The sequence below is a fragment of the Aspergillus neoniger genome (assembly GCF_003184625.1).
Source record: "Aspergillus neoniger CBS 115656 unplaced genomic scaffold BO87scaffold_26, whole genome shotgun sequence".
NCBI lineage: Eukaryota > Fungi > Ascomycota > Eurotiomycetes > Eurotiales > Aspergillaceae > Aspergillus > Aspergillus neoniger.
In genome coordinates, this window is record NW_020291154.1 from 535,904 (window position 1) to 550,600 (window position 14,697).

The window sequence follows — 14,697 nt, forward strand, 5'->3', positions numbered from 1 at the left end:
CATATATTACTATGCATGGGCATGGCATCAAAGCGGAGGGGGATCCAATCGTCTAGGAACACCGATATAAGTACCTGTCATCGAGTGTATATTCCTGCTCGGTTGCCTGAATGTAAGGAACGCATCCATGTTTATCTCCACATGCTCATCCGTAGCTAGTCTAGTAGTGGTACACGTTGCCGGCTGAGTGTTGGAATGAATTTTGGTTATGGGATGCATCCGTAGCCTGCTCGTTCTGGTGCGTCGGACGCGTGCGAACCAACTAATCAATTCGACGATTATGCATTCCACGAAGCTTAACCCTGTTTTCAAAAAGCATTTGCACTTGGTGTGTAATAAAGCCAAGTGACGAAGATCTGCAAGGCTTGGGTGCTTGAAACTATCCCTTGCCGTCGAGGTCAGTTCCCACACCGGCCAAGTACTTCCTCTAGAAGAACATGACTCATCGGAGCAACATGGCGAATCTGCTCTAGTAAGTTTGGGTTTCGAATATCTTCGGAGACCTCCCAATAGATACTTCTAACGGCCATCAGAAGTAACAATCATAAAGTAGGTTCATCTGGCCTTGCCCTAGAGCTTTTCAGAAGCGTAGTTGATAGAAACGCCCTCAATGGCTTAGACAAGTCACCGCTAAAGATAATTACCTGGAATTCTTATTGATGACTGGAAATCTATTCACAGATTTGACCTATGATAAATTGACCCATATACATAGCAAGGGGCTTGTTTTGGTTGTGAATAAAAAATTAATGTGGAGGAGCTGCTTGGCTGCTGATAAATCACAAGCAGCAACTGGGAAGAAAGACACCGGTATCGATTACAGCTTGGACGACTTTGGGTACTGATGCAAAGGGGAATGAGGAGTTTTGGTGCCATATGACCTTTGAATTCAGTTCCTGATCTTCATTGAGAAAGTTTTACACTCGAGCTAAACTTGTGAATGGGACGAGAGGTGGACTACGATGAGTGAAGATGTAACAATAAGTTCCTAATTAACGTCCCTTCCACTGGCACTGTCTAATTGCATTCTTCATCTTCCATCTGCATTATGGCATGGATGAAAACGAAATCCTGTAATCGATTTCCGATCCCCGGGCAATGGGAATGCAACCTTTTGGCACGTATGATCCGTCAGGAGTCGGAATTGGACCAGGATGGCGTCCGCGGCAATAATCAGACGAGCATAGGCCTAGGCAGTAACATCTCCAGGCGTCCCAGATGGGCATACCTAGTCCTCTCCATGGACGGGAATCTTGAATCCGGCAGACTTGATACCTAGCGGGATGGGTGCTTGTCCGAACTTGACAGGCTCGAAAAATAGCGGAGATACGACTCCAATGGATTGATTTCACCCCCTGACCCCAATCATCCATGGGAAAGCCATCCTCAACGATGGCGATCTCAGGCGGAGGTGAAGGGGCCCAGACATGAAACTCGCGACGCAGTTGAGATGAGTGTGGGAGGCGAGAGACGAGACATCCCTCGAACAGATACTTCTCCTGGCTATCATACTTGAGACTCCCGGCCTTCGTATGGCGAAGAATTGGATTGACTCTGCATAGACCTTCCAAACATTCTGATAGGGTGCGGACTTCTTCCCCCAACACCACAGGCACTTGATCCCAGCCCATGCGTTCGAACCAGGAAGCCTCAATTTCACTTTAAGGCCAATTCAGCCGCTCCCCAGTGACTGAAAGATCAGAATACAACTGTAGGTGCCAGAGCGCACGATAGACGCGATACTCCTCGATCCATGACGGTGGGCCAGCCTCACGCGGCTGATATGGCTCTGTGCCATCCCTAACAACCTTCTTCCCACACCATGGCTGAACTTTTCGAACACGCTCCAAGAGAGTAGTCAAACAGGCGCACGCAAGTCGTTGAATGTTGGCCGCAATGCTTACCATCTCCTTGAGCACGGCTCGGGAGATCGAAGGAGGGGAGCTCATCAACGACAAAGAATGATCCTGAGCCATGAAATCAGCCAGACCGACCTTTGGCGTGGAATACAGGCGGAGTTTTAGAGCCATCCGAAATATGGAATGCAATTCGTAGCGCATAACAGGGTTGTGCTGAAGGATCGTTTCAACCAGGCGTACGGCTTCAAGATCCGCCTTCGTGTTTGGGTCAATATTGAAAAGATCCTTTAACTGTGGAGAGACTTCCAAAAGATTTTCAAAGCCAACCCAATCCGCTGCATACGAATTGATGATGGATAGAAGCTCATATGGAAATATGCTGACATCCATCATTGCGATGAGGAACAGGTCTCAACTCAGTGAAGACTAAATTCATTGGAGGAAGTATGTTTGTGTTTCGGCAACATAAGAGGGACATTCACTTGGTTGACTCTCGAACGCGAGCCCCTGTCCTTCTCTTCGTACTCGTTTTGTTCATTCCCCCGTCGTGCTAGCTCAGCGCTCAAAGTCCAACTTTTGGCTAGTGCCGGGGTAGATTTTTCTCCCCTGCTTTACTCCTTTGGTGGTGCGGGCCGTCCGATATGCGGTCCAAGGGTCCGACGTACAACTATTGGAAGACTAAATGACTCGCCGTTGTAAAATACCGTACAGACCATGACCAAGAACATCACCAGTCCTCAAGTCCACCCTAAGTGGCCGGAATATCCTCCCAATACCACTCTCTATCTCTCCGCGTCACAGTACAACCACAGGATCTTGCTATGTTATCGCTATCGCACCGTTTCATTCCTAACTATTCAATCATGCTCCTCGCCCTCTCGACTCTAACTGCTTTGCTCTCTACGAGAGCATCCGCATGGACATCAGCACCGCCGCAGTCGTCCTCAACAACTGCCTGTAGGCTCTCAATTGTCAACACACGATCACTTTCTTCAGTTATGCTCCGATGAGCTTCTCATATAGCGTCGAAACACTGCTGCACGCGCTGATCGCTGTGCCGAATTAGTTCAGTGCCAAGCATGGCTGTACTCTACTTCTGGACAAGAATGTCATTTGTATCGCCACCAACCTGTCTTCCACTCAACCAAACCACTGTTCGTCTCTGGATTCTGTGTGGTAGAAGAAGAAGGAGCAGATGCAGAAGAAGCAGGTGAGACAAAGAAGCCTGTCTTCCCTCATACCAGCATCTACCCTTCATCTTCTCCTACTCCATCTTCAGTTCTGCTCTCGTCCCTGGTATGATATTTCTTGCTCTTCTATATCGTGTGCCTGGACCTTTGAACTAATTTTACTGACCGAACTAAAGTTACCGCAGCATACTCTACCCCAATATACGAACTTCGAAAGTGACGCTACTACTACACCATTGGCGGCTCAAGCCTCTCATGTACACCGTCGCCACGGCCACCACGACTACTAATTGTTGATCCCAGAAGCAATGCCTTATGAAAAGGTCTAGGCGAGGTTTTATTTAATGGATCGTTTCCATTGGGGTCTCCTTATCATAATATCGGTTCCTTTTTCTTCATATTCGAATGGAGTTCTAATTGTTTTCACAAAAATGTGCAAAAGTATGTGCGGGAGCATTTGTGCATTATTTCTAAAATTTTACTTTGGGAATACAAGACGGACAACAGTCCGGTCTTTACAATATATTTGTCTCTATCCGTAGTCTATTAAGTGCCATTGTCGCGTTTAGGAAAAGGCTCTGAGCAACAACATTTATGCCACCCCGTGAAAGCACCATTGCTCCTTTTCACAGTTCAACAAATATTCTCTAAAGCCAGATTTCATAGCGGCCTCAGTGGGAACATAATGAAGATATTACATATATAATTAATGGCTTATAAAAGTAATCCTGTGTTGTGAATGAATCATCAGAAGTTATTTACGATCATTAAGACTACACAAAAGTGGCATATAATCACCCATTTATAATAACCCCTCTGAAGTTACTATCTGACAATTTCGTTATTTATCCCCCCCCCCTTTTTTTTTTTTCCCTTTAATCTTATTTTCGAGTATGTCAGCTATGTCTCTTGCTAACTCGATATATAGATTCTAATAGATATTCAGATTATAATATAAGTAATTTTCCAAAACCGCTTACAAAATCTCAACTTTTTTTAATTTTTATTTTGTTTTTACTTCTCCTCCTTCTCCAAATATTTGGTTTGTAACTAGCTATAACTTCCCAGGAACTTATGTCAACGGCCTATGATGTCTTGAAAAATGCTGATTACTATTGATATAAGCTTTATTTATCTGTAAGATAGATATAATATATAGTCTGACTTGCGCCACCTTTAGAAGGTATACTTATATTAATGATTATGTGATAGCAAGCACCTCATATTCGAGGCGGCCCTCTGTAATCTGGCTGGAAGACTGTGGTTGGCTTGTGAATCTTACTGTAAGAGTTTTACTGCCGACCAATGACTTCACGTCCAATATGTGTCATTACCATGACATAAGACAGAAATATATGATAGTTAGTACCGTTATTCGGTTGGCGACACATGAGAGACGTGATTTATTGTTGAATTGAACCTTCCTATACGTCGAGCTTTCGGATTGCTACTGAGACTTGTGCTTGCAAAATGTTAGACTGGGGTCTACCAGTACACATGGAGTAGGGCTTGAATAAGGGTCCAGGAAGCCGAATTAAACCGGGTAATATTCAGAAGGCCGAAATGTACAAATGAAATAATACTAGTCTCCATGTGTCTGAATCACCACTTCCGTCGTTTTCATGATGCCGGTCTCAGTCCGATGCAGCCTCTGCTCGTCACTTTCTCTCCAGTTCCCGGATTCGCCGTCGGAGCTTCCTGCAGATGTGAAATCGTAGACAGTCGGTGGTACTCGGGGCATTGACTTCATGGCAATGTCGGTGCTGCGCTGAACATAATATCCCTGGGTGTCGTAGCGGTAGGTAGAGGTATTGCGGCGCCCCGTGGTCAGGCTGCGGGTCCCATCGAGGACCGATTTCAGTAGAGGCTTGAGACTAGGGAGGCAGGCGGCGAGAATAGCGACATTTAGCTCCGCACTAGAGATGACAAGTTAGTTTTCTCCGGAGTCTGGGCTTCAGGAGTCACCCACCAGTTCCAAATCATGAAAGTGTCGTGTCTTCGATGATTAGCTCCAGAAGATTGCACTCTTTGTCGGGTAGTCCCGCGGGAACTCTTACCGATACATGTTTTGCTCTTTTAGTACGTTGACCTGCGAAATGATCTTGACAATTCCCGCGACGCAGGCACTAGTCGACGGTCAGTAACCACCATTGGAGAAAGAGTAGAGATGACTGACAGGGATCCAAGACTCAACACTCCTATCAGCGAGAACTTGGTTCGCCAGTTGACCTGAATCCCTATAAAAAGGGGAATTGGCAAAGTTGCAAAGATGACATCGGTGACGAGGTTCGTAACTAATCAAGTTATAAGATAAATTGACTTGAAAAGTGAAATTGCACCTCCGAAAAGGTGATGCCAAACTTACTACTGTTCCAGAGGCCAATAGCTGTATAAGTATCATTGTCGAAACAGCGGGCATGAGGTCGCAAGCTTGTATCCCACGCTGCCGCTACAGGAATGCATTGCAGAATCAGTGTAAGACCACAGGCAATGGTAAATGCCACCAGAAAAACTGCCGTTCATTAGATTGCTATCACCCAGAACATAGCCTCGAGCATTTGCGAAGGTGCACCCACTGATCGATCCAACTAGCGCCTTGCTTAAAATAGTTGATGAGAAACGTCGCAAGAATACAGCCAAGGAAATTTTCACAAGACTAAGCCCGACCATGACAATAATTGAATGATAGTATACCAGCTTAGACAAGACTTGCTCATCTTCATCGGTGATGTCTTTGCTGAAGCGACCCACACCGTGTTGAGCTTCCAGCACAAAACAGACTAGCACACCAACGGCGCACAGCTATTTTACCTGTAAGTTAGGAAGCACTCGAATGCGCGATGGAATAGAGCAAATGACTCACCCACGCTACGGTAATGATGTACTCTTCTGCGTTGAATCGTCGCAGGAGATACCCTCGCACATAGCAACGGAGCCACAGCACCAATGTTGACAGGCCGGTCAATGTGCCAACTACCGCGAGAATTCCAGGGGCATTGGAGCCACCCGACTCATCACGAAGCCAAAGTATCTGCCGTGGGTCACCGGCTCTGCCGGGAAGAGGAGTCATGCTGGCTGCGAACTGCTGGCCCTGTCACGGAGGACGGACTGAAGCTCGACGTAACCATGTTCCCGTGTCGAGGATGCCTTGCAGCGGCCTTTTCTACTTTCGACAGATCTGTCATCACTGCACAAAACCGTGGAAGCCCCCAAAGGCCGACTTGGCACTTGCAGAAATAGCGCCTGGGTCTCGAAGGAGGCTTTGGTTCCTGGGAGTCTATTACAAATGGATACCCCTGGCATTTCGGATGGAGAGGACGACATCCCACCAGTCGTATCAGCGCCGAGTTTCGGGCGGAAGGGTAATAGATTAATTTACCCAAACGTCAAGATTCAAAAAGTGTCAGAATGGAGCCACGCTACGGAATCTCTAGGCGACTAGCAATGGTGTCGCGGGATTTAGTGTCATCGAAGAGGGTTTGGGTGCTGACGGAGTAAGCGATAATCTCCGGCATTCTGCACACGGCATAGTAGCACAATAAGAAAATTCACTGCGAAGGTTACAGAATAGCAGTGATGCGAGAAACACTTCTCTTAAGCCACTGATCTGCCAAGAAGCTTACACTGCCTATCACTGGAGTTCCATGTGGAAGACGCTGGTACGTAGGGAGCTGATCGCGACGATCACTCTGGGGGAGGAGCCGACTCACAGACCAGAGAATGAACATTCGAGGGACGCAACCCAGCGGGAAATCGGAGGCAGTTCGGAGGGTCGGAGATTGGCGAGCTCCACTCGGTGAGGCTATATTTGACGGTGGGGATTCTCACGGAGCACCTCAAGATTAAATGTCCAGTCACCACGACACGACCAGTTCTCTAGTGCTCCGCGGACCTCTTCCGGCGGCTGCCCCGATTCCACGAGGTCTCTTGGCAGCAAAGCCGGTTTCAAACGATGTATCCACATCCGAAGTCTCGTGTGGCTGTCTTCGCCGTTGCCACGCGTAGGTTGATGGTGGATCCTTGACATGCAAAGATAGCCCTGGCTTCAATATCTATTCACAGCACTACAGATCAGACATCCTTGAATAGCGCATATGGTTGTGATGATTCGATGCACCCCACAAAGCCAAATAAATCCCTTTGAGCCTGTCAGTCGTGGGTCATCCAACCCTGTCCTTAGTCCCCACTTGGCCTCGCTTAGAGACGCGCCGGTCCGCCACGAAGCGGATTAGCATCGTTGGCATCATTCTAGACTGTCAACACCTGCCAGCAGTCTGGCTTCTCCATTTGCTAGCGTGCTCATTATATTAACCCTTCTTTCAACGGCCCAATGGCCAACTTGCAAGACTACACTACTGTTCAGCCTTTCCCACCACGCCTTAGGGGAAAACACTGCTAGCCATGGACTAGACCGCGCCCACCGTGTGCAATCTATTATTACAATCGTCTGAGGGCTAGCCTTCCGACTTCCGAATGGCACCTCGCCAAAATGGGCCGATAGCCGTTGAATTGGCCTGCAGCTATGCACGTGGTGGGGAGAAAAGCAGTATATAGAGGTCGAGGCGGACCGGGTGTCCCTTTTGAACGACTCCAGCTTGACACCAAGTCCTCCCCTGGTCCAGCGAGTTGCACCGACAAGCAGGATGCGTCTCTCCTTCCTAACTGCTGCTATTGCAGCCCTGACTATCACTCCTGTGTCGGCAGACACGCAAGATGCTGTCGATGTGCTGGCTAGCAAGGCCTTGGCCACCAAGCGTGCCTATTTGGCGGCTGAGGGCTCTTCCAACTCCAGCTGCAACATCAACAATGCGGCTGTTCGCAAGGAATGGTAAATGCCACCGGTATCGGCTATTTCTCTGGCTTCGAAACTGACAACACCTCTCATACAGGGGCTCCCTCGCGCCGGAGGACCGCAAGAAGTACACTGATGCTGTCCTCTGCTTGATGTCGAAGCCCCCCAAGTCTGACCCGAACTGGGCTCCTGGTGTCCGCAACCGTTATGATGACTTCGTGGCGGTTCACATTAATCAGACGCTATATATCCACGGCACGGTGCGTAGTGACTGCCAAGCCAGACCAAATGAAACACTGCTAACATTACTGCCTAGGGCAACTTCCTCACCTGGCACCGCTACTTCACCTGGGCCTATGAGAATGCTCTGCGTACAGAGTGTGGCTACGACGGCTACCAGCCATACTGGGCATGGAACAAGTACGCCGCCAACCCCATCAACTCGCCCGTTTTTGACGGCACCGAGTACAGTATGTCTGGTAACGGTGACTTCGTTCCCCACAACGGCACCCCTGCGACTGACTATACCACCATCCCGCCGGGTGTGGGTGGAGGTTGTGTCCGCAACGGCCCCTTCGCAAAGTAAGAGTCCTCTCCGTTAGCTCACTCTAGGATTGGATTCTGACCGTGGATAATCAGCATGACCGTCAACCTGGGACCGGTTGATCCTACCCTGCAGATCCCTGGCCTCGTAGCCCAGAACGGCAGCGGTTTGGATTACAACCCCCGTTGCCTGCGTCGTGATATCTCTCCTTGGACCGCTCTGGGCTGGACCAAGACTAGCGATGTCATGAGCCTAATTGAGGAGTGCGATAACATCTCCTGCTTCGAGTGGACTATGCAAGGGTTCTTCGAGGAAGGTTTCCTGGGCGTTCACACGGCCGGTCACTTCACCATTGGTGGTGATCCGGGTGGTGTAAGTTGCATATTTTTCTCTTGCGATGTGATGAAGCTAACTCAGCTCTGCAGGATCTGTACGCTTCTCCCGGTGATCCGGCATTCTATGTCCACCACGCTATGATTGATCGCGTCTTCTGGATCTGGCAGAACCTGAACCCTGCTAACCGCACGTACGTCGTCAAGGGACCCGACTTTATTGATGGTCTGATTGCATCGCCCAACGCTACTATTCATGACCTTCTCTACATGGGTAACCTGACGGTCTCGCGGGAGATTTATGATGTGCTGGACACCACGGCTGGGACTCCTCTGTGCTATATTTATGAGTAAAATAGTTTAGAATCCCGAAAAGGGGCATAATGGATATTGTAATACTTTGTATTGATTCTAAATAACTTGCATTATTCATTCAAGAGAAGACCAGCATGCCTCGGCACGAAAGTCCGTTTAATCATGCAAGACTGTAAGCGAGAAGCGTTCCCATTGCCAAGATCCGGAACCCTCCGACCGGCGATTGCGTCGCGGGGGCCTTACTCTCAGGGGATGGAGTTGGGCAACTGAGCCCGGTGCGGAGAGGATTACGACAGGCACTGGAAGTCAAAGCCGAGGAGATACTTGCGGCAGCTGTGGAATCGATCTTGACCTCGCAAGGACTGGGAGTCGGGGATGGGTCCACAGTCGGTGCACAGGATGGTGCTCCCCAGGTTCGCGTAGGCGGCACGTCCAACAACTCTGGGACTTGTATAGCCTGGGCTATAGACTGCTCGCACGTACTATCCTTGGTTGCGGCGGCGATGTCTGGTGGCGAAGTGCCATTTTGTATCGAGAAGTGCAACTGATGGCGGAGCGTGTCAAGATATCCGAAGGTCAAAGCGTCACTCTGCGGGGAATGGGAGCAGTTGAACATCCGAAGCTCCCAGGCAAACACGAAGGTGCCTTCAATGTCCAGATTCCCGACGCTCCAATAGAGGAAGTAAGGGTCACTTCTCGTATAATTGGTGTTCACGAGGTGGATCAGGCCCGAGGTAATATAACTTTCCTTGGCTTCGACATTTTCCTGCTCAATGCTATAGGAGATCGTCGCGTTGAAACTTGGTAGGAGACTCGGGTTTTGGATGGCAAATATGATCGGAGTGAGAGGCGACGGGGAATAGCTGTCGTTACGCGGGAAGATCAAGTCGATTTCTGTAACGCCTGGAGTGATAGAGGCCGCCCGTAAGCAAAGCCAAGAGAGAGGATCAAGAAAAGACAGCCTCGAGTACGCAAGTTCATCTTCGTCGTAGGGGGTTATGCACAATGAACAACTTGAGGGAGGAAGGCGAATTCAGGGAGCAGCAATGGTTCCTTAATAGGTGCGTGGTGTCTTGGCTCGTGGGTGGCTTCAAAAATATTGTAATTATTGTTACTCCATACTCCATTCATAAACTCAGTGCTTTTGTCTCGTATGGAGTGACTGTCACATCGCGTATGCAGCCAAGCCTCGCCCCTGACTAGTGTTGTTCACGCATGCGGAGGTATCTTCGGAAAGACGTGAGCATTCCACACAAGCGAAGTATGTTCCAAATAGTTTCTCACGTTGAGTATGGGTTTGCAGTCCTTGCTGTTCATGGAGCTGGTTATAGAGGCGCTCAATGCTCTGGTGGCTTTTTGGAAGATGGGTGTATGTTCGAAGAGTTGTCTTTGTTAGTTCTCGACAACTACCTGGGTTGGTTAAGTTGAAATATAAAGAGGAACAGGTCTCGCGCCACCCAAGGGCCCCCGAAGGTGCAACTGTAAAAAGTAGGATTAAGCATAGAAGCACAAAAAAAATGAAGAAACACTACGTTCCTATTCTGGCGTATTCTGTGGTACAAAAGTTGAGGCAACGTCCACGTGTTGAGCAGTGAACTTTAGCTGAGGGTAAAATCTTGACTCTGATGAGATTCCAATGATCAGCATTCACTGTCACGGAACGGTCACTTGACTGGATACTCTATTTGAAGTCCTTCATACCATCCTCTAGAAGTAACACTTCATGAGGGATGCTATTCTTCGAAACAAGGTCAATTTACCGTTCCCAAAGGTGAGCTGATTGATTGGAACAATCTTCGGACGGACCTTTCACAGTTGGAGAAGCGGGAGTTACAGAAGATGACTGTGGCACCGTTGCTAGGGGTTCAGGGATCTGCACACGCCTTTACCCAATGTCAATGAAGATACTCATGTCATTAGGGGCCACCGTAACCCTTGGCTGCCAAGCGATATAACAGCCTTCCTGGCGGATACGCTGCCACTGGTACTATATTGCTTTTGTAAGAGGGCCTCTAGTCTCATATCATGGATCACTGCCTTCAGAACTGCCCTCTTTTGATTCTCAGGCAAGTCTTAGGAGATTTTCAAATTGCAAAAAAGACCACTATTCTCACGGTGGGGAAAGATTTCAGCTGTCGGCGCGGCTACCATATAAGTAACTGTGGATGCGCATTGCTTCCCCTCGTAATAGTCCAAGATTCAAGACAACACTCCGTAACAAACAAACATATGGCCAGGTTCTGGTGGTATTAGGTGGCGGTCATTGGCTTGAACAACAAAGAGGGTTATTCGTATTCATCCCCTACATTCATGGAGCATGGGGACGACTTCCAATAAGACCACACTGCACATCAGCCTTTACCAGTCCATACCGAATCCCGATTTCCTTCAATATTTCATAAAATCGCTTTCTATCTGTCCCCGCTTGACTGTGTTCAAGAACCTCCAGTTTCAAACAGAGCCACCGCCAGTCCAAATCCTCATGTAAAATGCCCCGTATCTCGCTGAACAGGTCTAGATTAAGCCGTCGTTTCCAATATCCGTTGTCTACTGACCATTGGATGCCTTTCAGCACCGAGCCTACATCGTCAAACTCAAGATTATCCATGATCATGTATTGCAGCTCCAACGGAAGACGGATGAGCCATGAATCAGTAGAGCATGATGTATGGCTCACCTTTGACATCCTGGTAGCTCTAGATCTGCATCGAGTTACAAATCGTCGAACGGATGTCATACCGATGGGATCTGGATTGTCTAGCGTGTTATCTCATCAAAACTACAGATTGCGTATATGGATACTCACCTCTAGGATCCATCAGTAGCTGCAATTCCAGGGGCTCCTCATAAATGATATCTAAACGTTCCTTCATGTAGCGTGTTCGCAGCGCATGCGAGAGGATGCCTAGATTTTCTTCTGTATGCGGCCATTTAATGACCCGGAGCAGCTCTCTCCAGCACATAGCGTGCACCATATATCCAGCCAGGGTGGTCTGCTTCTCGATATTCACCTTGGGTTGAATCAGCTTAGGTGCCGCCAGCCCATGGCGCCAGATTCTCTTGTGTTTTCCGACAGACAGGAGCCCGTTATTCTCATTCCACGGAGCGTGAAAAGTGCTACACGGCTAGTAACTCTGAGCGATCCCGGATACCCTGTAGCATCGCGTTTTAAGGTCAAACATGACTGGAAAAGTTAGAGTGAACCAAATAAGGTGCTTATCTTTGCTGCCCGAGGATGCGTACTGAGCCGGTACAGGGTGCGCCATCCAGGAAAAGTGAAGGTGTAAAAATCATCAATCTCACGGGCTGAGTACGATATTTTACCAGCATTTGGCTTGGAGTAGGCGTGGCGACCAGGAGAGTACTCTGACGGGTTGCATGAAAGAAGGTTGCAACAGATGTAGCAGAATGGATGCTTCTTATACAGTGGATATGCATAACGCTCATCATTGATATATGGCCAATCTGGATTAGGATCCTGCATTTCATATCGATCGTGCGGCTAAAGATGCTGTTTAATTGAACTATTTGTATTATGGTTGGGTTTTATATGTGAGTAAAATCCCGGACTCCTCGCTCATAATGACCTCAACATCTGGTGCCTCGGAACGGTTCAGAAGTACGAGAAATCACTTTCCGGCTTCATAACATCATAAATACCTTAAGGTCCCCAACGGAAGGTCCCCTAGGCCACCAGTCCGTCCAAAGCATGGGTCTGGAACGATGAAGTCCTGTACTGCAGACCATGAAAAAGGCCACACGGTCTCTCATTGCCCGTTAACCCAGAGATGTTTAACAGTAATTATTCCTTATTCAATCCTAGCAAGACCAGAGATCTTTCACAAAAGAGCAGCGTTGATGCTACGAACGATTACTCTAATTTACTTCAATGTAGTCGGGATGTCGTGGACTTGCGCATCTATCATTCCTCTTCATTTTCCCCTGCTGTCAGGCCGGCGGGAGACCGGCTAGCGGTGGGGACTAACCCATGGTTCGGAAGAACTCAAAAAGGGTAAGCTGGAAACTCGCGATAACAGGATGATACCTCGCGCGATGTTGTCCCCAAGAGTAAACAATACGTGAAGTGATAAGCCATCATTCCCACTTAGTGGAAATTTTGGACCCCCAGGCCAAACTCGACTCGGGCTCTCCGACCCAACTTCAAGCAGACTTCTCCGAGGCTCGTGGGTCTTCTCCGATCAGGGCAGGCCGTTGATACGTCGGGTTTCAAAGCTAGTGCAGTTAGTGTGTTTCCCAGGCTGCTTGGGAACCAAAAATTCACCCACAGGATGGACCAGGATCGCAGGGTCTTTTCAGGGTCCGCCGTCCATGAGTCCCTTAAAACACTTGGCTGTCGCATTTCGCTATCCTCTCACACCCCCCTCATCCGCCAATTCTCTCGTTTTATTTCTCCTCTCTCCTGGCGGAACCAGCATACAGTCTTTTGCTACTGGGGAATACCCACGAGTCATTCTTTATGCTGCCAACCATGAAGGTTACCAGCCTCTCCGCCATTCTGGCGTTCTCTCTTTCCGCGCACGCTCTATCTAACGGTTTCGTGGGCTGCTACTCATCCTCCGGCAGCTTGGTGAACAAGGGCTCCAGTCAATTTCAATCCACGGGATTATGCACAAGTACTTGCGGTCGCAATGGTGCGAGATACGCTGCTACCACAAATAGCGTTGACTGCTACTGTGGCTCTTCGCTGCCTCCGAGCGCGAAGCTCGTCTCCCAGTCAGAGTGCAATGTCAACTGCCCAGGATTTCCAGAGGACCATTGTAAGTGTCGCCATTCCATGCCAATCACTCTAATGTACCTCATATCATTAACGCTTAGATTGCGGCGCATGTAGGTGGAGGCAATGGCTTCTGGTCCATTCACCAGACCTATATCACGGGCGATGACGTTGACGGCGGCGACAACAACACAGATGATGGGGATGGGGACAGCGATTCGGGCGACAACTCTGGGAGTGGTCCAGACGATGGCCCTGGTAGTGGTCTCGGGGATGGCCCAGATAATGGTCCAGGCAAAGGCCCAGGTGGCGGCCCGGAAACGACGACGGCATCCAGCTTCACCGTTTATCCCACTCCTTCTGCAGTCATTACGGTGACATCGGTTCCAGCTGTGACCGGCACCAGCTCCCCATCTGCCACTCTCCCGAGCAAGGAATCGTCCAGTGTCTCCGTCGCGACGGTGTCTCCAACCACAGCCACGTCGGGGGCCAGCCGGCGATTCCGGTTCTTGTTTTTCTAAATTGCTCATAGACCAGCATCACGTAGTTGCGGTCGCCCAATACTGTATACCTACCTGTCAAGGCAACTGAACTGGGCATCACCTTTCTTTCTGTCTTTGATATGAACCTTCGACAGTGGCTCGTTTTGCAGCGGTAGCTACTCCAGTATGACGACCACGTTATTGATGTCCATGAGGCAGATTCTCGCATGCTGCGCAAGAGACGGGCTAGAGCGCCCAATTTCTGTAGGAGTTTCACCACATTGGCAACACGTTGCCGGCCACTTTCGAGCATTTACAGTGGGCTGAATCGACCATTGGCCGGCTGACACTCTGGCGCAACGCCAGGATATCCCCTCTCGTATCGGTGCAGCCGTGGGTCCAAGGCCACGGCAACGGAGAGAATCATCAAGCCCCGCGGTCGCATCGC

At 49.1% G+C, this 14,697-nt stretch overlaps 6 protein-coding genes across 6 annotated transcripts; 2 read left to right on the plus strand and 4 right to left on the minus strand.

Moving 5' to 3' along the window:
* Positions 1 to 959: 959 nt before the first annotated feature.
* On the minus strand, positions 960 to 2,777 carry BO87DRAFT_408624 (uncharacterized protein; the record flags this gene model as incomplete). The annotated part of the gene is made up of 3 exons (XM_025626171.1): positions 960 to 1,649; positions 1,692 to 2,238; positions 2,764 to 2,777. 3 exons carry the CDS (start codon positions 2,775 to 2,777, stop codon positions 1,047 to 1,049), a joined length of 1,164 nt encoding a protein of 387 aa, XP_025477530.1. The 3' UTR covers positions 960 to 1,046.
* A 1,854-nt stretch (positions 2,778 to 4,631) lies between these two features.
* On the minus strand, positions 4,632 to 6,270 carry BO87DRAFT_461088 (oxidoreductase; the record flags this gene model as incomplete). The annotated part of the gene is made up of 7 exons (XM_025629066.1): positions 5,913 to 6,270; positions 5,626 to 5,851; positions 5,415 to 5,561; positions 5,226 to 5,343; positions 5,107 to 5,175; positions 5,019 to 5,045; positions 4,632 to 4,965 (listed from the first exon to the last, which is right to left on the minus strand). Exons 1-7 carry the CDS (start codon positions 6,117 to 6,119, stop codon positions 4,632 to 4,634), a joined length of 1,128 nt encoding a protein of 375 aa, XP_025477531.1. The 5' UTR covers positions 6,120 to 6,270.
* A 1,163-nt stretch (positions 6,271 to 7,433) lies between these two features.
* On the plus strand, positions 7,434 to 9,071 carry BO87DRAFT_461089 (tyrosinase family protein; the record flags this gene model as incomplete). Its single annotated transcript, XM_025629067.1, has 5 exons — positions 7,434 to 7,877; positions 7,939 to 8,101; positions 8,158 to 8,423; positions 8,481 to 8,757; positions 8,811 to 9,071. Exons 1-5 carry the CDS (start codon positions 7,693 to 7,695, stop codon positions 9,069 to 9,071), a joined length of 1,152 nt encoding a protein of 383 aa, XP_025477532.1. The 5' UTR covers positions 7,434 to 7,692.
* Positions 9,072 to 9,192: 121 nt separating this feature from the next.
* Positions 9,193 to 10,013, minus strand: BO87DRAFT_408627 (uncharacterized protein; the record flags this gene model as incomplete). The annotated part of the gene is made up of 2 exons (XM_025626172.1): positions 9,193 to 9,935; positions 9,992 to 10,013. The coding sequence occupies 2 exons, from the start codon at positions 10,011 to 10,013 to the stop codon at positions 9,193 to 9,195; spliced, it is 765 nt and encodes a 254-aa protein (XP_025477533.1).
* A 1,327-nt stretch (positions 10,014 to 11,340) lies between these two features.
* On the minus strand, positions 11,341 to 12,516 carry BO87DRAFT_399124 (uncharacterized protein; the record flags this gene model as incomplete). The annotated part of the gene is made up of 4 exons (XM_025625410.1): positions 11,341 to 11,780; positions 11,839 to 12,149; positions 12,213 to 12,216; positions 12,276 to 12,516. 4 exons carry the CDS (start codon positions 12,514 to 12,516, stop codon positions 11,341 to 11,343), a joined length of 996 nt encoding a protein of 331 aa, XP_025477534.1.
* A 1,005-nt stretch (positions 12,517 to 13,521) lies between these two features.
* On the plus strand, positions 13,522 to 14,288 carry BO87DRAFT_428298 (WSC domain-containing protein; the record flags this gene model as incomplete). Its single annotated transcript, XM_025627444.1, has 2 exons — positions 13,522 to 13,810; positions 13,885 to 14,288. The coding sequence occupies 2 exons, from the start codon at positions 13,522 to 13,524 to the stop codon at positions 14,286 to 14,288; spliced, it is 693 nt and encodes a 230-aa protein (XP_025477535.1).
* Positions 14,289 to 14,697: the final 409 nt, after the last annotated feature.